This window comes from Chiloscyllium plagiosum, chromosome 5 (genome assembly GCF_004010195.1).
Source record: "Chiloscyllium plagiosum isolate BGI_BamShark_2017 chromosome 5, ASM401019v2, whole genome shotgun sequence".
Taxonomy (NCBI): domain Eukaryota; kingdom Metazoa; phylum Chordata; class Chondrichthyes; order Orectolobiformes; family Hemiscylliidae; genus Chiloscyllium; species Chiloscyllium plagiosum.
In genome coordinates, this window is record NC_057714.1 from 110769325 (window position 1) to 110794645 (window position 25321).

Below are 25321 nucleotides of genomic sequence, written 5' to 3' on the forward strand. Positions count from 1 at the left end.
ATCTCTGTAACCTCCTCCTGTCCCTACACACTCCCCATCTCTGTAGCCTCCTCCTGTCCATACACATTTCCCATCTCTGTAACCTCCTCCTATCCCTACCCACTCCCCATTTCTGTAACCTCCTACTGTCCCTACACACTCCCCATCTCTCTAACTCCTCCTGTCCCTACACATTCCCCATCTCTCTGGAAAGAATACCCTCTGTACACCTTACCCCCTCGATGCACTCCGCCTTTAAAAACGTTATCTTAAACCTGTTTTGTGATTCTAACATCTCTCTGCAGCTCGGCATCAAACTTTGGTCTCTCAATTGCCGAAGTTTCTGTCACCATGTAAATGCAGCTTCTTGTTGTTGTTGCTGCTGTTTGCAAACAGCCTCCTGCTTTTGAAATGCCTTCACAGTCATAACATCTCTGCTGAGTAACACTTTATCGCTGGCTGCTTAGCATTCTTCAAATTTCTGGTAGGTTGGTCTGAGTACGAAGGCTTCCTGATTCAGAATGACCCTGCCTCCTCAGCTCCGTTGTTTCATTGGCATGGTGTAGAGTTGGCTGCCTGTCCAGGCATGGTGTGTGTATAATGCAGGCAGACCTGTTACATTCAGGACTCGAGATGGCCTGGCTCGATCTGATTTCCTGAGCAGGGACTGCCGTGAACAGGAACATTCATGGGACAGTCATTGAAACAGTCTGAACATTCATCAGACTGAGCTCCTGTTATGGACCAGATCAAACCCCTCAAACTCTTCAGAAGATAGTCCAGACCCTAACTTTTTCTTATTTTAAATGTAAACGTAAAGTATTGTGTTACAGGTTTAATTGGAAGCACTAGCTTTCGGAGTGCTGCTCCTTAATCAGGTGGTTGCCCACCATCAGGTGGATGAAGGAGCAGTGCTCTGAAAGCTAGTGCTTCCAATTAAACCTGTTGGACTATATCCTGGTGTTGTGTGATTTTTAACTTTGTATACCCCAGTCCAACACCGGCATCTCCAAATCATAAAGTACTGTGTTCCAGATGCAATTCAATTGGTCAAACTAATCGATTTAAAGCAAAACACACTTTATTCATCCATTATAGTAAAAATACATCAAAAGGAAGAAGGAATTGGAATAACTTAATTCTATTGGAATACTTAACAGAATAACAGATACAGTCGCTATTACTAATTAACTGTTCCAATATAGTAACATCCCACAACCACACCACCTGGCAAAAAGACAAATTCAGAACACAGATTGTCTGACATGCCACTCCAATGGCAGGCAGAGGAACCCCCAGGGTTTGGGCTGTAACTGAGAGAGGGGAAAGATTAGCTTTCACTTCTTCAAGACCCCAACAGCAACTGCCAAAAGCTAAACCTAAAGATCCTGGCTATGTGGGGGCTCAACCACACCCATTCAGGCCTCTTCTACTGTTCCAACTTGAAAAGAGGAGGCTTTGGCCTCTGGTATTGTCACTGGACGACTGTTAACCCAGCAACCCAGATAATGTTCTGGGGACCCAGTTTGAATCCTGCCATGGCAAATGGTGGAATTGGATTCAATTAAAAAAGAAATCTGGAATTAAGAGTCTAATGGTGACTGTGAATTGAACCATCTGGTTCACTAATGTTCTTTAGGGAAGGAAATCTGTTGTCTTTACCTGGTCTGGCCTACATGTGACTCCAGACCCACAGCAATGTGGTTGATTCTTAACTGCCCTCTAGGAAATTAGGAATGGGTAATAAATGCTGCCTAGTCAGTGATGCCCTTATCCTGTGAGTGAATAAAAAAAGCAAACACCCCAAGGCTTCACAAGCTGTGTACTTTCTTGCAGATACTCAACGCCTCATGTTTAATCTCTTTCAAAAACCAACCAGGACAAAATAACCTCTGAAAGACATAATATCGTCACAGTCAGAGCTTCCATCGACTCAGCAACAGTTGCTCTTTGATGATGTGGACATTCTCGATTGGGCACTCCCCAGGAGGATTTTCACTGAATCACGTGAGGAGCTGTTCAGACAGCTCACCAAAGGCTGGGTCAAAGAGTTAGAGACTAAAGAAACTGCAGATGCTGGAATCCAAAGTAGACAGGCAGGAGGCTGGAAAAACACAGAAGCCAGGCAGCATCAGGAGGTAGAGAAGTCAACGTTTCGGGTATTAACCCTTCTTCCTGATGAAGGGTTATACCCAAAATATAGACTTGTCTACCTCCTGATTCTCCCTGGCTTGCTGTGTTCTTTCAGCCTCTAGGTCGGAGATTTCAGCTTTTAAGGAGATGAGAGGGATGGAGTGGTTCAGAGAGGGTACATCAGAGTTTGCAGCCATGTTTGCTGGAGGAATTATTGGCTGGGTTGGAATATTGAACGTTAGCCTTGTAATAAGAAGGTAGGAGGTAACTCAGATAGGGAAGGACAAAGGTATGTGGAAGGTGTTCAAAAGGAAAAGAATGAGGATTCCTTTTTGTTTTGTCATGGGGTAGCAATGTTGCCCATCCCCAATTGCCCTTGAACTGATTGGCTGGTGGATGTTTCAGATTGCATGGCTGTAGGACTGTAAGCCAGACCGGGTAAGGGTGGTAAAGATCCTTCCTTGAAGAATGCTGGTGAACCAGATAGGGTTTTTAATGATAATTGATGTTAGTTGCTGGTCACCATGACTGAGATTAGCTTTCAATTCAATAGTTATCGATTAATTGTGAACTCTACCAGATGCCATAGGTGGGATTTGAATCCATGTCACAGTCTGGGCTTGTGGATTTCTAATCAAGTGACAAAAAACACCATTGTGTTCTCTACATCTGTAGGTTAAGGTGTTGCCAGACCAAATGCCAATGTAGATCAGATGGCGATCAGAAAAGAGCAGCCTCTTAATGTCCAAAGAAGGGTTTGATTGCTCATGCAGCCTAGCAGGCCCTTTGTTAGGCCCCAGTTTGAGGATGTTGCCAGGGTTGGAGGATTTGAGCTATAGGGAAAGGCTGCATAAGCTGGGGCTGTTTTCCCTGGAGTGTTGGAGGCGGGGGGTGTGACCTTATAGAGGTTTATAAAATCATGAGGGGCATGGGTACATTAAATAAACAAGGTCTTTTTCCCTGGGTGGGGGAGTCCATACCGAGAGGACATAGGTTTCAGGTGAGACGGAAAAGATTTAAAAGCGACCTCAGGGGCAACTCTTTCACAGAGACGGTGGTGCGTGTGGGGAATGAGCTGCCAGAGGGAGTGGTGGAGACTGGTACAATTGCAACATTTAAAAGGCATCTGGATGGGTATATGAATAGGAAGGGTTTAGAGGATTATGGGCCAAGTGCTGGCAAATGGGATTAGATTAGGTTGGGAAATCTGGTCAGCATGGACGAGTTGGACTGAAGGGTCTGTTTCCGTGCTGTACATCTCTGTGACCCTATGGTCAGTGCCTGTTAATCTTCATGAGTAACACGGGTGATTTGACAATGGTTTGGAAAACATCCAGAGGTGTGGAATAACATTTCAGCAGGGAAAACAAAAAGAGTTGGAATCTTGGGTATTCTTGTGTCTCAGGGGTAGGGTCCGTACGTCTGAGCCAGGAGGCCTGCTCCAGATGGGTGCGCTAACGTCTCCAAACAGGTTAATTAGAGAGAGAGGGAAAAAAAACAAAGTGAGTGACACAATGTCTGTCATACATTCATAAACCAGGACTGAATAATCTATGGCCAAGGAAAAAGTGTAGTTCTAGTCCTCCCTGAGATCGAAGGCACTGTATCAAGTTCTAGGCACCTCTCCCGACAATGTAAGGACAAGTCAATCCTGTGTGGCCCTGATCTCGTTTCTTTTTCCACAGCTTGTGTCCGACGCTTCACCTGCTGTCAGGTGAACATCTCGACCGGCTATGGGAAGGTCTGGTGGAACCTGAGGAAAACCTGCTACAAAATTGTGGAGCACAACTGGTTCGAGACGTTCATCATCTTCATGATTCTGATGAGCAGTGGAGCTCTGGTGAGTCGGGACTCGCCTCTGGGCTGTCAACAGCCGTCTCGCTCCCTCAATATCCCCTTGCTGAGATTGCCACCCGCCCTCGTCCCACCCACCATTGCCCCCACCCCGGAGCTCCCTTTGGTTGCCGGGGGGGGTGGGGGCTCTCCCTCTTTCATTCCTCCTCTTCGACGGTTCAGAGTGAGCACACTGGAAAAAGACTGGGTTTGCTCCCTGGTCTTCTTAGCCTTCTCACACCTCATTCCAAATAAATTTACAATGTTACCATCTGAAAGGGATGGCCTCATGGAATTATTGCTGGGCTCTTAATCCAGAGAGGAGCAAGTGAGGACTGCAGATGCTGGAGCTCAGAGTCAAGAATGTAAATTAGATTCCCTACAGTGTGGAAACAGGCCCTTCGGCCCAACAAGCCCACACGAACCCTCCAAAGAGTAAGCCACCCAGACCCATTTCCCTCTGACTAATGCACCTAATACTATGGGCAATTTAGCATGGCCAATTTACCTAACCTGCACATCTTTGGACTGCAGGAGGAAACCCACGCAGACACAGGGAGAATGTGCGAACTCCACACAGATGGTTGCCCGAGGCTGGAATTGAACCCAGGTCCCTGGTGCTGTGAGGGAGCAGTGCTAACCACTGAGCCACCGTGCCACCCGATGTAGTCAGGCAGCACCCAAGGACCAGGAGAATCAACGCTTCGGGCTCTTCATCCAGTTTCCGCACTACACTCTCGACTGTTAACCTAGAGACCCAAGTAATAATCCAGGGACCTGGGTTCAAATCCCCCCATGGCAGATGGTGGAATTTGAATTCAATACTTTATAAAAATAAAATCTGGAATTAAGTGTGTAAAAAGAAGTATGAATCAATTGTCCAAAACAAAACCATCCTTTAGGGAAGGAAACTGTCATCCTACCCGGTGTCGAGAGTATATTGCTGGAAAAGCACGGCAGATCAGGCAGCATCCGAGGAGCAGGAGAGTCGACGTTTCAGACATAAGCCCTTTGTGCCATTCTAACCAGTCTGGCCTATATGTGACTCCAGACCCATAGCAACATGGTTGACTCTTAACTTAATTAGGGATGGGCAATTATTGTTGGCCTAGCCAGCACCACCCACATCCCATGATTGAATTTAAAATAAGTCATGGGTACTTGTAGACAGAACAGCTCAGGGTTTTGAAGGAGCGATTCTAACAATCAGCTCTTCCTCATAGTCTCAGTAATGTTCAATATCCCCCAAAGCTGGCTTCTTAACACTAAATAAACTGCTACTTGTTCTGTACAAATGGACTGCAGCAGTTCAAGGAGGCATCTCACCATCACCTTCTCCAGAGTAATTAGGGATGGGCAATAAATGTTGGTCCAGCCAGCAACGCCCACGTGCTTTAAATGAATGAATAATGAGATCCTCTTCCAAAGACTCTATGATTGGCTTTCTTTTACTGCCCGAGACTAAGCAGATCCTGTAGGTCCCTACAGTTAAAGACTGATCCCACGGTGAGAGGCCGACTGCACATACATCGATGGGCTGAGTTCAACTAATGCTGGAGGAGTCTGGTGGAGAGCAGCAACACCAGGACAGACTCATTGGGCTGAGTGGCCTGTTTCCATATTGCACAATGGACCCACAGGCTTCAAGTGACACTTGGGGACTCAGCGTGTAGTGCTAATCACAGGAACTCAGTCTTAGGCTTAAAGTGACGTCTTATTCCCTGTTCTAGTCACCTCTTCCACGTCCCCCCCCCCCCATCTCCCGCACCCCTCCCCCAGCATCCCGATGTTCACTTTCATTGTTGAATGTGTCTCTGTTTCCCACAGACATTTGAAGATATTAACCTTGATAAGAAGCCAGTGATAAAGACTGTGCTGGAGTACCTGGATAAAGTGTTCACCTATGTCTTTGTTCTGGAAATGCTGCTCAAGTGGGTAGCGTATGGCTTCAAGAGATACTTCACCAATGCCTGGTGTTGGCTGGATTTCCTTATTGTGGATGTAAGTATATGGGGGAGGGACTCCCAGTTCACCGTTTAAATGCAAGTTCAGAAGAGAATATTTCCACTGTAGCTCTTTACTTATTGAAATGCTGTCATTGTTTGATTGTTGTATTTATTACAACTATTTCTGGGCTCTTACAGATGTGCCTTTATTGAACTAAATCTATTCCATATTCCGAGGCTAAACCAGATTACATTGACTTACGATTTCCCATTGATCACAAAATCTCCGAACCTTGTGGTTTGCACAATTCACAGATGTCCTCTCTCTGTTGGATGAATTATGACCACAAGGGAAAAGTGAAATGTGGAAAAGTTTTACCCTTAGCAAGCATAAAGATTGCAAAAGACATTCAGTGCTGGAAAGAGTTAATCTTCACCTTTCTGTGATACACAGCAGAGTCAAATTGGCTGGTCTCCAATTGTGATTACAGGCGAATGCTGTTGTATCACACAATGATTTGGAATATGCTTTTTCTTTTGCGAATCTGATTGTACATATGCAAATGAAATGGTTGAAACGTGCATGGCCTTTCCCTAAACTACCCAAGAGTTCTTACCTTGATCTGTCACAGACATCCAGCTAGGAATCTACTAGAAAGCACTGTCAATCTCACCAATGGGAAGAACCACATGTCGGTCAATAGCAGTGGGGGGGAGAGGTGGTGTTTGTCAGAGTCGGATCAACTAGCGAAACTGGAGCAAAATGCCTTTTGCCCGTCCCCATCCTGCCTCTACCTGCTATTCATAGAAACATAGACGATAGGAGCAGGTTTAGGCCATTTGTCCCCTTGAACCTGCCCTGCCATTCAAAGTGTCCATTACTAATCATTGGGCTCAATCCCCCAATCCCACCTTCCCCCCATATCCCTTGGTCCCTTTTGCCACATGATCTGTGTCAACTGCCTTCTTGAAAACAAGGTGTTTTGGCCAAAACCACTTCCTATGGCAGTGAAGTCCTCAGGCTCACCAGTCTCTGGGTGAAGACATTTCTCCTTATTTCAGTCCGAAGAGATTTACTCCATATCCTTAAACGATAATCCTACTGGTTCCGCACACCCCCACGTTAAGAATTTCTTTCCTGTATTTACCCTATCTAGTCCTGTTCGAATTTTATAGGTTTCTACACGATCCCAGGCTCATTCTCCTAAACTCCAGTGAATACATTCCAAACCGACTCAGTCTTTTCTCCAACCTTAGTGCTGCCATCCTAGGAATCATTATGGTAAACCTTCCCTCTATCACAAGAACATCCCACCTCAATAAGGAGACTAAAACTGCACACAATTCTCAGAATTAGTTTCTCTGCGGAGATGGTGAAAATCCCTCAGAACCAGTCAGGAGGCAGTTCATTCTCGAATGGAATACGCTGGATGCTAGAAATCTGAAATCAAATGCTACTGGAAAGCTAGCAGGCTAGGCTTTCTTGTGGAGAGAAATAAAGGGAACATTCCCAACATTTAAAGAATCACATTAGACCAGAAAAGTTAACGTTGCTTCTCTCTCCAATGTTGCTGCCAGAACTAAGTGGTATTTCTAGCAATATCTGTATTTGTTTCACATTACCAGCATCTCTTATACTTTTGGTTTTCTGTTCATACAAAGCTGATGAAGGGAGTGTACAGCCCAGACTACAGCGCCATTACTAACTGAGGGAGTGTATAGCCCAGAATACAGCACCATTACTGACTGAGGGAGTGTACAGCCCAGACGACAGCACCATTACTAATTGAGGGAAGCTATAGCACAGACTACAGCACCATTACTAACTGAGGGAGGCTATAGCACAGACTACAACACCATTACTAACTGAGGGAGGCTATAGCACAGACTACAGCACCATTACTAACTGAGGGAGGGTCTAGCACAGACTACAGACCGATTACTAACTGAGGGAGAGTAGAGCCCAGATTACAGCACCATGACTAACTGAGGGAGTGTTTGGCCAATCTACAGCACCATTATTAACTGAGGGAGTGTATAGTCCAGACTACAGCCCCCATTACTAACTGAGGGAGTGTATAGCCCAGACTACAGCACCGTTACTAACTGAGGGAGTGTACAGCCCAGACGACAGCACCATTACTAATTGAGGGAGGCTATAGCACAGACTACAGCACCATGACTAACTGAGGGAGGGTCGAGCACAGATAACAGCCCCATTAATAACTGAGGGAGTGTATAGCCCAGACTACAGCACCATTGCTAACTGAGGGAGTCTTTAGCCCAGAATACAGCACCATTACTAACTGAGGGAGTGTACAGCCCAGATGACAGCACCATTACTAATTGAGGGAGGCTATAGCACAGACTACAGCACCATGACTAACTGAGGGAGGGTCGAGCACAGACTACAGACCGATTACTAACTGAGGGAGGGTATAGCCCAGATTACAGCACCATTACTAACTGAGGGAGTGTACAGCCCAGACGACAGCACCATTACTAACTGAGGGAGGCTATAGCACAGACTATAGCACCATTACTAACTGAGGGAGGGTCTAGCACAGACTACAGCACCATTACTAACTGAGCGAGGGTCTAGCACAGACTACAGCACCATTGCTAACTGAAGGAGTGTACAGCCCAGACGACAGCACCATTACTAATTGAGGGAGGCTATAGCACAGACTACAGCCCGATTACTAACTGAGGGAGGGTATAGCCCAGACTACAGCACCATGACTAACTGAGGGAGGGTCGAGCACAGACTACAGCCCCATTAATAACTGAGGGAGTGTATAGCCCAGACTACAGCACCATTACTAACTGTGGGAGTGTACAGCCCAGAATACAGCACCATTACCAACTGAGGGAGTGTACAGCCCAGACGACAGCACCATTACTAATTGAGGGAGGCTATAGCACAGACTATAGCACCATTACTAACTGAGGGAGGGTCTAGCACAGACTACAGCACCATTACTAACTGAGGGAGTGTATAACCCAGACTACAGCACCATTACTAACTGAGGGAGGCTATAGCACAGACTACAGCACCATTACTAACTGAGGGAGTGTATAGCCCAGACTACAGCACCATTACTAACTGAGGGAGTGTATAACCCAGACTACAGCACCATTACTAACTGAGGAGTGTATAGCATAGACTACAGCACCATTACTAACTGAGGTAGTGTATAGCACAGACTATAGCACCATTACTAATGGAAAGAGTGTATAGCACAGACTATTACACCATTACTAACTGAGGGAGTGTATAACCCAGACTACAGCACCATTACTAACTGAGGGAGTGTACAGCCCAGACTACAGCACCATTACTAAGTGAGGAGTGTATAGCACAGACTACAGCACCATTACTAATTGTGGTAGTGTATAGCACAGACTACAGCACCATTACTAATGGAAAGAGTGTATAGCACAGACTATTACCCCATTATTAACTGAGGGAGTGTATTGCGCAGACTATAGCACTATTACTAACTGAAGGAGCGTTGGGCTCAGATTAGAACGCCATTACTAACTGAGGGAGTGTATAGCACAGACTATAGCACCATTACTAACTGAGGGAGTGTATAGCACAGACTACAGCCCCATTACTAACTGAGGGAGTGTATAGCACAGACTACAGCACCATGACTAACTGAGGGAGTGTATAGCCCAGACTGCAGCACCATTACTAACTGAGGGAGTGTATTGCACAGACTACAGCACCATTACTAACTGAGAGAGTGTGTAGCGCAGACTACAGCACCATTAATAACTGAGGGAGTGTATAGTCCAGACTACAGCACCATTACTAACTGAGGGAGTGTATAGCCCAGACTACAGCACCATTAATAACTGAGGGAGTGTATAGCCCAGACAACAGCACCATTACTAATTGAGGGAGTGTATAGTCCAGACTACAGCACCATTACTAACTGAGGGAGTGTATAGCCCAGACTACAGCACCATTACTAACTGAGGAGTGTATAGCACAGACTACAGCACATTTACTAACTGAGGTAGTGTATAGCACAGACTACAGCACCATTACTAATGGAAAGAGTGTATAGCACAGACTATTACACCATTATTAACTGAGGGAGTGTATTGCGCAGACTATAGCACTATTACTAACTGAAGGAGCGTTGGGCTCAGATTAGAACGCCATTACTAACTGAGGGAGTGTATAGCACAGACTATAGCACCATTATTAACTGAGGGAGTGTATTGCGCAGAGTATAGCACCATTACTAACTGAAGGAGCGTTGGGCTCAGATTAGAACGCCATTACTAACCGAGGGAGTGTATAGTCCAGACTACAGCACCATTACTAACTGAGGGAGTGTATAGTCCAGACTACAGCACTATTACTAACTGAAGGAGTGTTTGGCTCAGACTGGAACACCATTACTAACCGAGGGAGTCTATAGTCCAAACTAGATCACTATTAGTAACTGCCCTGTTTTGAGCATGGATGTCCCCGCTTATTAAGACACTTCTAACCAGAGATATCAATTTCTTACGTAAACCTAGAGACTTAGTCACATGATAAATTACATGATCTTTTTAATTCCTGGAGATTCCGGTTCGGTCCAAGCTGGAGACTGGCAATGATGCCTGCCTCTCCTTCACTGCTCCTTCCTGTCCTCCTATCCATATCAGCACTGGCCTGCAGGAGACTGACAAAATCCGAAAGCAAGTTAAATAAAGGGACACAAAGAATGTTGGATGTAAAAGATCAACTTTTGTGTCTCACTGACGGTCTCCTTACCTTTGGGCTGGAGGACAGATTCATAGGAAGCTGGTGCAGGAGTAGGTCATTCGGCCCTTCAAGTCTCACTTTCTCTTGTGCTGTGTGAACATCTCTTAACACATTAATTAGAAACTATATAAAAGACCAACTCATGTACCCTGAGGATTGCAGGTCGGGTGTTCCTCATGAAGTTTGTTCTGATCATAAATTGAAAAACCAGCTTAAAGATGAAGAAAGGGAATGGAAACTATGGTAGATCTTTCCAAAATGGGAAAGCAAGCAGATAATTGGGCTTTACCTTTGATTCAGGCTTTAGAACCTCCAGTGTACATTCGAACTCACAAGAAACAGGAAGCTGGTGTAAAGTGTCTCACACATTCACAAAATAGCATGAGGAGACAACATTTCAGTCAGAACCTGTCTCCCAGGAAGAAAACCCATGAGTTAGCATCAGAGCGAGATAAAAAGATCTCCTTCAGTTTGGTGTCAATAACTTAACTCCACAATATTCAGAAGTTGTGTTTTTTTTAAATGACTTGTGACTGCTAACCTGTGGAATACCTCAGTCAATCCCTTCAGAATTTATCTTCTGAATGTGGTCAAGGGAATAAAAAGCCGCCTGGTGATCCAGTGAAGTTACTGTGCCATGCAAAACAGAAGGGAGGCCATTCCACCCCTCTACCCTTTCCCTCCCTCTGAACAAAGAGCAATTCCTTACACTGGGTCCTGCTCCTAGTCCGGAACCCCCATGCCCTCCCTTGCTCCACCAATGATGATGGCTCAACTTCGAAGCCCTCTTCCCTGAGTGATGTGTCCCCAATGTTGAGGGGTGTGCCTTGAACGGACAGAGAAATTCCCCACCTTTCCAGCTCAGCTCTTACAGTGGTCTGTTCTCTCGAAATTCCATGATCTCAAGCTGACCATATGATGAGTTGGCCCACGAGAGAGAGAGAGATAGGATTATGTCATTATGTTCACTGCTGGAACAAGACTATAATTAACTCTTGATTTTAACACCCCGAGGTGTGAAGTAGAGAATACAATGTGCAGATGTGTCTGATAATTACAAAGGCCCTTCTTCCATATTAGCACAAGGACAGATAGCAGCATCCTAAGTCTCGTGACACTCTCTGTCAGCTCATTGCAGGAGAACTGTTTGCATACAAAGTGGGTCTCAAGGAACTTGACTGTTGGCTAAGTCCTGTCTGCATTGGCTGAAACAGTAACTCTGACATGGGCAGCGGAGACGCTAGCTCCCTCTCTCCTCACGTTCCCTGCCAAAAGGCAGGTCAGATGTAGTGCCACAGGATCCATCGTGGACAGGGCAAGGCAGAAACCTCAGAATCCCCCCTTTCAAAACAGGGAAGGGATCAAGCCCCACGCACCATTCGAATTCATACCCAGCATTCAGCCCAGGGGCTGTAGTCCGGAGCTAGGGATAGCAATGGCAGAGTTTCCAATTTGATTTCCAACATGTTGGCAGCCAGCCAGGAATCCTTCCCACCCTAGCGTTAGCATGTGGTGGAGGGACTCTGACCCAATTGATGGTGATACAGATACACCTTCTTTGACCATCATGTCCTGGAGCGGGACTTGAACCTGAGGCTTCTGACCCGGAGACAGCAACACTCCCCACTGCGCCACAAGACACCACAGCAAGGTTAAGAACAAAACCTTGGATTAGAAACAAAGAAAACAGGAACCATTCAGTCCTTAGAACTGCTCAGCCATTCAATAAGATTGTGGCTGATCATCCAACTCACTTTCACCCTATACCCTTTGACCCCTTTAGCGGAAAGAACTATATCTAACTCCTGCTTGAAAACATTCAATGTTTTGGCCTCAACCAGTCTCCGTGGGATAGAATTGTACCGGCTTCCCCATCTCTGGGTGAAGAAATTGCTCCTCACTCCAGTCCTAAATGGCCTGCCTTCTATTCTTAATCTGTGACCCCTAGTCATCGGGAACATCCTTCCGATGTTTACCCTGCCTAGTCCTGTTTGAAGTTTTGTGCATTTTGTTTTATCAGATCTGCCCTCATTCTCCAGACTCCAGTGAATATAATCCAAACCAATCCTAGCTCTGAGAAGCGGAACTGACTAGATTAGATTTGATTCCCTACAGTGTGGAAACAGGCCCTTCGGCCCAACCAGTCCACACCAACCCTCCGAAGAGTAACCCACCCGACCCATTTCCCTCTGACTAATGCACCTAGCACTATGGGCAATTTAGCATGGCCAATTCACCTGACCGGCACATCTTTGGACTGTGAGAGGAGTGGGAGGAAACTGGAGCAAACCCACGCAGACATAGGGAGAATGTGCAAACTCCACACAGACAGTCGCCCGAGGCTGGAATTGAACCTGGAACCCTGATACTGTGAGGGAGCAATGCTAACCACTGAGCCACCGTGCCGCCCCTAGTTCAGATGGTGGACACAACTCCTTTGAGTAGACAGTGTGCTTGGGTTGCAAGGGAGGGGTTGTAATCCCAGAGAGCTCCTTCAATGAGGCTGGAAGATGCAAAAGCTTAACCAATAAATGATGTAAATGAAAACCCACTTATAAAGATTGGACCTCTTGGACAGTGCCACACGGATTAGCTGTGCTCCACAGTCATTCCCATCGAGCCCAATCCAATTCTGCCTTACACCAGAGATATGACACCTCTGAAAATAAAATGTTTAATGGTGAACAGTAACTTCCAAGGGTCACCACAGGAATGAGCAAGAAGCCATAGACCATAAAAGGGTAAGATATAGAAGCAAATAAGGTCATTCAGCCCATCAAGTCTGCTCCCCCATTCGATCATGGCTGGTATATTTCTCAACCCCATTCTCCTGCATTCTACCCATAACCTTTAATCCCCTCACTAACCGAGAACCTATCTCTATCTAAATGCACTCAATGATTTGGTCTCCACAGCTCTCTGCGGCAATGAGTTTCACACTGTTACCACCCTTTAGCTGAAGAAATTCCTCCTCATCTCTGTTCGAAAGGGTTGTCCCTTCACCCGGAGGCTGTGCCCTCAGGTCCTAGTCTCTTCTACTCGTGGAAAGACCTTCATATTTACTCGATCCAGGCTTCTCAGTAACCTAGAAGCTTCAATCAGATCACCCTCATTCACCCCCCCACCCCCCCCCACCCCCAATCCATCGAAAGGAAACAGTGGACACTCCAGCCAAAAAAGGAGGTATTTCACATTTTAACACGGCCTGCAGTTTTCCATCAAGGGTTGGGAAGATTTTTTCTGCTCAGGACTTGGGGAAATTGTGCAGGTCGTGGGTCTGAATCCAGGGCCTGTTCCACCCCACTCTGCCATAGGATGTCTTGGCTCCAGACAACAATGGGAAAGGCCAATGCACCTTTCAACAGGCAGGGAGTCCAGGGGATGACCCTGTGGTTAACTATGGTATCCCAGCTGCTGTTCACAGTAACAGGACCTTGTTGGATGTAAGTACATTATAAGGTTAAAAGTGGTTCAGAATAGTCAGTGGGGGCTTCGTGAAGGTAAACACAAATGCTTTACATGTCTAACATTTTTACTAACGCATGCACATTCTTACAGAGGCCTGGGGAAGGTTTTGACATGCCTGTACGCGCCGTGGCTCAGTGTTTGACCTTTAACCCTATTTTAAGTGAGCAACCCGGCAGGTTTTGAACTCTGACCTTGAGCAGTTCAATCAGACCCAGTGTGCTTCAGTGCCCTTGCCTCCCAACCACCTCCCGTCCTGTGTAACCTTTTGTAAAAATCAGTTCCTGATCTCTCCCCCTACACCCCACACCACCAGCTCGTGCCTCCCTGGGAGTGGACTGTTTCGAGTGGAGTGTCTTCCCACTCTCTTGCCATCGGCCGAGCTTTCTCAAACCGCTCTGCTCAGGTTATTATCTCTGGTTCCCAGACGACTGCTGTTGCTAGGTTACAGAATCCAACAAACCTGGCTAACTGTGACAACAATGGAAAAGCCGGAATTCCCCAGGCAGCCACTGTTTGGTTGGCAGAGACTGAGCTGGGTGAACAAGCTGCTGCCCGCTGCTCCATCCAGCATCTTGGGCAAGCTCGCGTGTACCTCACCTCACGAGGATGTGATAGTACATTGTGATGCTCACACAAACTTAGGAACCTGGCACCTTCCCCCACTCCCCTCCCCAGACCATTCCAGCACCAAAGGTAGCACTTCAGAAGGACTTTTGCTTAAAGTGAGATGGGGGTCCCTCTACCCATCAAGTTTGTGCCCAACTACTTACACTCATCCCACTTTCCCGCAGTAGGCCCAAGGCCTTGAATGTTATGACATTTCAGGTGCTCATCCAAATACTTTTAAAAAGTTGTGAGGCTTCCCACCTCCCGGGCAGTGCATTCCAGACCCCCATCACTCGCCGGGTGCAAAACATTTTGCTCAAATCCCCTTATAAACCTCACGCTCTAAAACGGTTCCCCCTGTCATTGACCTTTTGATTAAGGTGGTGAGATGGGGCAGTTGCTCTCTATGCACCCTGCCCGAGCCCTTCGTAATCTTACACAGGTTCCCTCTCAACTTCCTCTGCTCCAAATAAAACACCCCGAGCTTATCCGAGCTCCACCCCAGGCAACCTCTTGAATAAACCAAAGAGGTCGATTTGTTCTGCAGCTCAGTGCTGACCAGTGTGATGACTCTGGTGTGAACACAGCAGAGAGGGAGAGGGGGACAAACCTCTCACCTTAGACAAAGCTGAAACCGGACATCCGCAACCCACAGCTCCTGTCACAGGAGAGCTGTACTCTCGCCCCATGGTGAACGTTGTGGCTTCAAATCCCCCTCCTGGGAATGGGCCACAGATTTCCGGCCGGTGCTGTGGGAAAGCCACACTGTCTGAAGTGCCCCCCAATACCCAGCCCCCTCCTCCCCCACCCCATCCTTTGAGTAAGCTGTGAAAGTGATAGCCCATCCCCACCTCAGCTGGACAACTTACCTTCCTTGAAAACTGAACAAGAACTAAAGAGTTACCCCACTTGTTGAAGGTTCTGTATTGAGTTTAGATGGTTGCCATCGAAGATTAGGTCTAATCCCGTAATTTGTAGCCCTGGGCTGGAGCCAGAGCAAAGACTTGCTCACTGTGATGGGGACATGTCAGGAATTAACTCCCTCAGAGGGCCCTTCACGACCATGAGCCTTTGCGCTGGGGGCATTGCATGCTGGGATGATTGATCACAGCCCATCCCACACACACAGGATGTCCACCCTTACCTTTGGAAAAGAGAATTGTGACAGCAAGAGGGGCTGGGCTCCATCTCTGGCTTGTACTGCAGGCAACAAGAGGCAGATGGAAGCCTCAGACCGAAGGACAAATATTACCCTGCACGGCTTTAACAACCGATCGATGTGTTGGAGTGGCTCTTTATAAGTCAGAAACGAGTAAAAACAATGCACTTCCAAGAAGTCTTACCCTGACATTAATCCGTTATTGGTGACCCAATAGGTTTTTTTTTTAATTTGTCACTTCGTCAAAAAGGCACCATTAGTTTCTAATTTAGCAGTTAATCCAGAGCCTCTGGTAACTATTGAATGCTGCAATGTGGCCTGTATTGTGTCTCCACCTAACCGTGTGAACCGACTGTACGTAGATAACCACTCAATTCCATTCCATTCAATCTGCACAGATTTCTGTTCTTTGCCTTTTGACAAAGACTCTTGGTTACGACCAGTTTGTTGCCATGAAATCTCTCAGGACCCTGAGGGCACTGAGGCCACTGCGGGCCTTATCCAGATTTGAAGGCATGAGGGTAAGGGCAACTGTATCTGTAGCTCTATGACCATATTAATGATGATGCCTGTGTAAATACTAACACTTGGTGGGAGGCACAGAAACTTTCACGTCTGCTTTAACAGGCTCTTTCTTTCCTCCGTGCAGTTTTTTGAGCGGGCGCTTCCTCTCAGAAATATTGTCTCACACCTGCCTAAAGCCAAGCCGAGTCTGAACTTCAGTCTGATACATGTTGTACTGTAAACATAAAAGACCTGGAAGATCTTTCAAAAAGCCTGCACTAAATTAGACCTGACTTTCGTATGCGACGTGGGCAGCTCTGTTATTTGCACTCTCCTACAACCTCGAGAGGAGCATTAGGATCCATTCCGTGGATTTGCTGCTTGTTTGATGTTGACACAGTTCAGTTTGATTTAGGTCTCGGATTGCCTGAAGGATTTTCCGGATAAATCCACTTGTCCCCGATTGCAATTAGCTTTGCCGATGACATTTCACTCCCACTTCTTCCTGAACTAACTAAGCCGCAAGGGACTGGATTTGACATTGCCACCCACCTACAGGTTCGGAGATGGGAGACTGTGCTCATGAAATACAGTGGTGTGTTGGCCCGCTTTCTAATTGTCAGCTTTTCCCATCTCCCAACCTAGACTCATGGAATTTTACAGTAATGAAGGAGGCCATTCGATCCATCTTGTCTGTACCGTCTCCTGACAGAGCTACCCAACTCGTCCCTTTCTCCAGCCCTATCTCTTTACCCCTCTAGATCCATCCTGTTAAAATATATCTCCAGCCCTCTTTATGAAACCTCCAATGGAATTTGTCTTCACTGCTCTCCCAGGCAGATCATTCCAAATCCTAACAGCTGAAGAAGTTTCTCCTCATCTCGCTCCTAGCTCTCATGCTGGCAATCTTGAAATTGTGATCCCGAGTCCTGACGTTTTACTGGGAATGAGGGGGGGGGGAGTGGGATGGAATTCCTGCCCTTGCTGGAGCACCTCATTAAGAGCATAGGAACTGGGTCAGGCTCCTCAGCTCCTTGAGCCAGCTCTGCCATTTAATGAGATCATGGCTGATCTCTCGCCCAACTCCCTACACCTTTGTTTGGCCCCAAAACCTTTGCTAGACCACAGCTTATCAATCTCAGATTTAAAATTGACAGCTAGCATTGTACTAGGAGAAAGTGATTGAAACGTCGATTCTCCTTCTGCTTGGATGCTGCCTGACCTGCTGCGCTTTTCCAGCAACACATTTTTAAGCTAGCATTGTTCCCACGGTAGGGAAGGAGCATGCTGGGTGAGGAAAGTTCAACATGGCCTCGTGTTGGAGGAATAAGGCACTTCAGTTAGGGGCCTTCAGGGCCTAGCAGAGCCATTCATGCCCACTCCCACCCCCACCCCCCCAGGTCATTGTCACCTACCGTTAATCCTGCCCTCTTTCTCTTGAATTTTACCCCTCGTCGTGAATCCTGACATTGCACTGCCCCCTGGGCAATCTGAGGAGCCAGCGATGATGCAGCTCCTGGCCTCGTCAAAGAGGGTCCGTCTAAGGCAGGATTCCATAAGATCATAAGACATAGGAGCGGAAGGAAGGCCATTCGGCCCATCGAGTCCACTCTGCCATTCAATCATGGCTGATGGGCATTTCAACTCCACTTACCCGCATTCTCCCCGTAGCCCTTAATTCGTTGTGACATCAAGAATTTATCAATTTCTGCCTTGAAGACATTTAGCATCCCGGCCTCCACTGCACTCTGTGGCAATGAATTCCACAGGCCCACCACTCTCTGGCTGAAGAAATATCTCCACATTTCTGTTCTGAATTTACCCCCTCTAATTCTAAGGCTGTGATTCCAACAATGAATGGATTGCCTTAAAACAATCAGTGCTACCACCTGAGCTAAAATGGGCAGGCCCACTCCCTGAGCACCAATCTACCTCATAAAGTCCACCCTAAGGTGTGAGGCAGTGCCCATCAGTTCAGTTGTGGGACTACCTCCATTCCCAGGGATGGGTGAGGGGCTGACAGGCAGTAAAGAGGGATCCATGCTCACCCACTGGGAGGCCATTCAGTTGCCATTGATTTACTAGCCACCTGATCTTGAGGACAGCAGCATCCCTGAGCTGGGGCCATGGTCCTACTCGTCCATTTTTTAAAGGTTCTTCCACATCAAAGAGAGGGGAGACCCCAGAGAGCAGCTGGAACCATTCACGGCAAGTCAAGTTGATAAAACCCCGGATATCGCTTCTCCGACATTTCACTGCTATGTCCCTATTTTTAATGTCTCATACTCGGTGTAAACCAAGAATGAAAATTGGAGTGAGAGGGTCGGGGGAGTGGGCTGGGCTGGGGATACAGACACAGAAGATAACATCCAAGCCCCTGATCACCTTGCATCGCTGTTCGATCTCAGAGTTCCTTGGACTCGTTCAGACCCAGAGCATAAAATTAAAATATGAGCATTTAAAGAGACCTTGCAGCCAATCCCAGGGCTGTTACTATGATCGGCCTGTACTGCTCATAAATAAAGCTTTTCACTGTACTCCGATACACGTGACAATCAATCAATCAGTTGGAGCTGAGTCTCCACTGCACAGCTGCCCCAGAGTTTACAATCTTAATTGCTTGTCCCTCTGGGTTGGGGAAGTGGGGGGGGGGGGCGTGGTTTGGGCAGGAGGTTGGAAGCCCATAGTTTGGGAGCCCAACCCCACCACCCACCCACAATGTAACCGAGAATATCCCCATTGCTAATTGTCCAATTCTTCACAAGATCTGAGCTGGAAGCAGTTCGGCCCATTGCATCGGCTCTTTGTGAGGGCTGTCCATAAGACTCAGGAGCAGAAGTAGGCCATTCGGCCCATCTAGTCTGCTTTGTCACTCAACAGGATCGTGGATCATCTGATAACGCTTAGCTCCACTTTGCTCTCCAATTCACCCCACACTACACCTGTCTTCCCATAGCCTTGGAAATGGAACCCTTTCCCAGTGGATATCAGCTCCTTCTTTTTATTCATTGATGGGATGGGGGCATCTCTGGCCAGCATTTCCAATTGCCCAGAGTGCAGTTATGAATCACCTGGTCTGGAGTCACACGTAGGCCAGACCAGGTAAGGATGGCAGTTTCCTTGCCTAAAGGTCATTAGTGAACCAGATTTCTTTTTTTCCCTGACAATTGACATTATTTGGCTCTTAAATCTAGATTTTTTAAAAAAGTTGAATTCAAATGCTGTGGCAAGATTTGAACCCAAGGCCCCTCAGATAACAGTGATAATATCACTAGGCTATCACCTCCCACTGACAGCTACTGCTGAACTTGTCAAAAGGTGTGGCGCTGGAAAAGCACAGCCGGTCAAGCAGCATCTGAGGAGCAGGAGAACCGACGTTTAGAGCATAAGCTCTTCATCAGGAACTCCTGACGTTCCCGATGAAGATCTTATGTTTGAAACGTCGACTCACCAGCTCTTCAGATGCTGCCTGACCGGCTGTGCTTTTCCAGCACCACACTCTCGTCTCTGATCTCCAGCATCTGCAGTCCTCACTTTCTCTCACTACTGAATTTGTGTCCAACACCCCTTTCAGGCAGCACAGTCCAGATTGTAACTGAACTCCTCTCTCCCCTTGATTCTGTTACCAAATTGTCATAAATCCCATGCTCCATGCCCTTTATGAGTTGACCCTTGCTGTCGGTGGAAACATTTTCTCCCCGTCAGAGGATTTGCCAAATCGCTCGTGCTCAGATGAAACAACATGTAGAAACCTGTAGCTCAGACTCTGCTGGTGCCTTCGCTAAAACAACACTCTCTTTCTGTGGGCAGCCAACGCAACCGACCAGCAATTGAAAAAAAAGATTTGATGCTTTTCTTCCAGCAGGTACCAATATACATTGCTTTACAGGTGGACCATCCCAAGAGGGAGACACTGCTGTTCAGGCATATCACCCAAACTCCCCACTGCCGGGGTCCTAGCAGAGTGGTAGGATGTTTGATAATGGAATGGATTCTCGTCTTTTCTTGTGTTTCTATGTAGGTCTCTGTAGTCAGCCTTACGGCTAATGCCCTGGGATACGCTGAACTAGCTCCCATAAAATCTCTTCGGACACTCAGAGCTTTGAGACCATTAAGAGCCTTGTCACGATTTGAAGGGATGAGGGTAAGATGGAGAGAAAGAGAGCCCATGTGGTTGAAGCATGGCGGGTAAAAACCGCACCCTTACGTATCATTCCTCATCCGACAAAATGGATACAATTGCATGTCAAGTAGTTTAACCCCTAGCAGGTTGGGAATTAGAATTAGAATTAGAATTAGAATTAGGTTTATTGTCACGTACACTCTGGTGATAAAAATAACAGGAGTACAGTGAAAAATGTACAATGTCGCCAACACACGATGCCATCTTAGACGCAAAGTACCTAGGTACGAATCTTAAATACAAAACCCAGAGAAAACAGAGGAAAAGAGTTACAGTTCATTACAGATATACACCTTATAATTTTGGAAGATAAGAAATCAAGTTAAAAAGGTAGACATTGCAGTCTTTCTAAAAGGGCCACCCCATGGTCTGACCAGGCTCCAATGGTTCCCCTACCAGAACCCATCCTCGCTGCAGGCCGCTGGCCATTCCCGTACTGCTCCAGGCCACTGGCCATCCCCGCTCTCCGGGCTGACATTCCCGTTCTGCTCCGGGCTGACATTCCCCGTTCTGCTCCGGGCCGCTGGCAGAAGAGGAAAAAGACGGAAGAGAGAGAAAACACGAGAGAGAGAAAACAAAAGAGAAAACAATGAATGAGTGGAGCAGATGACTCTGCCACCATCTTGGATTATTTCTTGTAGTTTTGGTAGCAGCAGGGAATCCATGGCATAACACTCCAGCCCTTCCCTTTCCTGGTTGACCGTTGGTTTAGGTTAGCATGGTAGGTTAGCATTACTGGGTGACAGCATTGAGTAGCTGAGTTGAAGACAGGTTTTTGTTACTGGTTGCGACAAGTAAGTTGGTAACTCTCTGCTCTATGATTTGGGAATGAGGGACAAGCCAAGATTATGTCTGTAAGTGCTGTATCCCCTGAGAACCACCAGCTTAATTGTGGTGGTACCATTAGATGCAGCTCAATGTTGAGTTTTATTCCTGGTTGCCATTTCCAAAGCGATATTGGGAGTGTTCAAAGGTAATTCAAAACCCATGTTTACTGGGGAAGTTACCCTGGAACATTTGCTGGAAATTTCTACAATTACTAATTCTCATTGTGGGAAATTTTTCAGTCATTGTCATCTGCAAACCACATTCTGTAGGTGTTAATAATAATAATAATAATAACAGAAAGAACTATGGGTACTCCAAATTAGAAACAAGAATAAAGTGCTGGGAAAACTCAGCAGATCTGGCAGCTTCTGTGGAGAGAAAGCAGAGTTAATGTTTCAGGTCCAGTGAACCTTCCTCAGAACTGGACCCGAAACGTTAACTTTGCTTTCTCTCCAGAGATGCTGCCAGACCTGCTGAGTTTTTCCAGCAATTTCTGCTTCTGTTTCTGCAGATGTCAATCTCCAACTGATATTGCTCCCGAGACTGAACCATACTGTGTCGCTGAATCTCTTAGGAAGAGCGGGTGGCATTTCAAAATGTTAATGGATTAAAGTGTTTCCAATTTGAAAGCTTCAGATCTAACTATTTTGAAATAGCGTGAGGCTCCACTCCAATCAGGTTCCCAGAGGATGATAGCTCCCACTAGCTCAGCAAATGTTACAGCTTGAGAAACACTACAGGATAAGTCCCAGGTTCGATTGCAAACACAGCTTGCATCAAACCGTATGTCTGCAGCAGTGGTTGATAAGAACATATCAGACTGGATTAGCAGGCCTGGTATATGAAGAGAGACTGGATCAGTTATACATATTTACAGGTGTTTAGAATAATGAGCGAGATCTCATAGAAACCTATAAAATTCTCACAGGCCTACACATGATAAACACAGGAAGGATGTTCCCAATGGTCAGGAAGTCTGGAACCAGGGGTCAAAGTTGAAGGAAACAGGGTAGGGAATTTAAGACTGAGGTGAGGAGAAATTATTTCACCCAAAGAGTGGGGAGCCTGTGGAATTCTTTGCTACAGAAAGCGATTGAGGCCAATTCATTAAGTGTTTTGAAATCGGAGTTAGTCTTAGAATTAAAGGGTTCAAAGGATATGGGGTGAAAACAGGAACAGGACACTGAGTTGGATGATCAGCCATGATCTCATTGAATGGCGGAGCAGGCTTGAAGGCCTAGTCCTGCTCCTATTTTCTATGTTTCCATAAGAATTAGGAGCAGGTGTAAGCAATCCAGCCCCCTGAGCCGATCCACCATTTAGGTGGTAAAAACAATGACTGCAGATGCTGGAAACCAGATTCTGGATCAGTGGTGCTGGAAGAGCACAGCAATTCAGGCAGCATCCGAGGACAGGCAAAATCGACGTTTCGGGCAAAAGCCCTTCATCATATTCCTGATGAAGGGCTTTTGCCCGAAACGTCGATTTTGCCGATCCACCATTTAACCCAGTCATGGCTGATCCATTCTCGGTCTCTTTCACTTTCCTACCTGCTCCCCATTACTCATTAAAAACCTGTCCCACCTCCCCTTTAAATTTACTCAATGTCATGGTATCCATTACACTCTGAGGGAGTGAATTCCACAGATTCCTGACCCTTTCAGAAAAGTAATTTCTCCTCATCTCTGCTTTAAATCTGCCACCTGAATCCTGAAGCTGTGACGTCTCGCTCCAGATTGCTCCACATGAGGAAATATCCTTTCCACATCTACTTTGTCAACCGTCCTTCACATTTTACAACCTCAAATAGATCTCCTTTCATTCCTCAGTGAGTTAGGCCCAAACTGCTCAATCTCTCCTCAAGACAAGCTTGTCATCACTGGAATAGGTGGTTATGTTTGTACAGTCAGCCTCAGGATTAGGGAAGGGAAGCTTCCTGACTGTGATCCCCAACAACTTGTTTTTAAATGCAAAGAAATATAGAATCCCTATGTTGTGGAAACAGGCCATTTGGCCCAACAAGTCTATACCGACCCTCCAAAGAGGGTCTCACCCAGACCCATTCCCCTACCCTGAACATTATGGACAATTTAGCATGGCCAAATCACCTAACCTGCACATCTTTGGACTGTGGGAGGAAACCCACGCAGAATGTGCAAACTCCACACAGAAAGTAACCCAAGGTTCGAAACGAACCTGGGTCCCTGGCACTGTGAGGCAGCAGTGCTAACCACCATGCCACCCTATGTGGCAAGGTATTGCCCAGGATCATTCATTGACCTCCAACTTACATTAGGAAATCTCAGATGGCCCAAAGGAACATTGAGCAAAGGGACAAAATTCCTCTCTTGGGGTTGACTAGATGCCTTGACACTAGAATTACTCCCCTAAACAATAATAGGCACCCAACCACATCAGCAGACATTAGAACTGTTCGTAGTTTTGCTCTCCTTGTTTTAAATATGGACATAAATCAATTGGAGACAGTCCACAGGAAGTTTACTCAATTATCGTGGAATCCCTACAGTGTGGAAATAGGCTATATGGCCCATACTCACCCTCTAAAGAGCAACCCACCAAGACCCACTCACCCTCTGCCATGCAACCCTGCATTTCCCCTGGCCAATCCACCTAGCCTACACATCACTAGACATTATGGGGCAATTTCCCATGGCCAATCCCCCTAGCCTACACATCACTAGACATTATGGGGCAATTTCCCCTGGCCAATCCCCCTAGCCTACACATCACTAGACATTATGAGGCAATTTCCCATGACCAATCCACCTGGCCTACACATCACTGGACACTATGGGGCAATTTCCCCTGGCCAATCCCCCTAGCCTACACATCACTAGACATTGTGGGGCAATTTCCCATGGCCAATCCCCCTAGCCTACACATCACTAGACACTGTGGAGCAATTTCCCATGACCAATCCACCTGGCCTGCGTATCTTTGGACTGTGGGAGGAAACCTTTTACAGACATGGGGAGAACGTGCAAATTCCACACAGACAGCCACCCAAGACTAGAATCGAACCCAGGTCCCGTGAGGCAGCTGTGCTAACCATTGTGCCACCCCCTTAATACGAGTGGGTGGTCTTATGAGAATAGTTTGGACAGGCTGGGCTTGTTCCCACGAGCATTTAGAAGAGAGCGAGGGGTGTAATTTAAGATCCTGAATGATTGTGAGAAGGTGGACATGGAGAAAATGCTTCCCCTTGTGGGTCAGTCCAGAAATTGGGGGGCACAGTTTTAAAATTAAGGACAGAGATAAGGAGAATATTTTTCATTCACCGTTGTGTTACTTTGGAACCCTCGGCATCAAAAGGTGGTGGATACACGGCCATTAAATATTGTAAACACAGCACTGGATCCACTCTTTTTGGGAATGAAAGATCATTGGAGTAGATGGGAATATGTAATTTGAAACACCAACAGATCAGCCATGATCCTACTGAATAGCAGGAGGGGCTGAGTGGCCTACTCCCACTGCTGAGTCATGTTTGCAGGACATGTGACCCAACAGCTTGCCCAGGCGAAAAGTAGGCACGAGGAAGACATCACAAATCGAGGAGTGTAGGTATCTCAGAGGTTCGTACGGCTGGAGGAGGTCTCAGAGATAGCGAAGGGCAAGCCCAGGAGGAATTTGGAAAAGAAATATTTCAAAATTACCAGACCCGAGGCTGCTGAACATGGGCACGGGGGTTTGAATGGGACCTAAGTATAGATAAGGAATTCGAAAAGCAGAGCTGAAATGATGAGCTCCATTTTATTGGAATGCAACGGTAAGGGTGTGGGGGGGAGGATGTGAAAATCAAACTCAGGGCTCTGGATGGGAGGAAAGACTTAACTCAAGTGGAAAAAGATCATTCAGAGCCATAGTTGTGCTTCCGTGTGTAAAATATT

The 25321-nt window shown here is 46.6% G+C and overlaps 1 protein-coding gene across 4 annotated transcripts in view; it reads left to right on the plus strand.

Annotated features, from left to right (window-relative positions):
* LOC122550139 (sodium channel protein type 2 subunit alpha-like) overlaps positions 1 to 25321 on the plus strand; it is a 188908-nt gene that overhangs the window by 104210 nt on the left and 59377 nt on the right. Inside the window, exons 4-7 of one of the 4 annotated variants that reach the window (XM_043690780.1) lie at positions 3798 to 3952; positions 5773 to 5946; positions 16294 to 16416; positions 20421 to 20543. In XM_043690780.1, the coding sequence (XP_043546715.1) occupies positions 3798 to 3952; positions 5773 to 5946; positions 16294 to 16416; positions 20421 to 20543 (575 nt within the window). The remainder of the gene's footprint in view (positions 1 to 3797; positions 3953 to 5772; positions 5947 to 16293; positions 16417 to 20420; positions 20544 to 25321) is intronic. The other 3 variants (XM_043690782.1, XM_043690781.1, XM_043690783.1) reach the window with 3 other exon arrangements.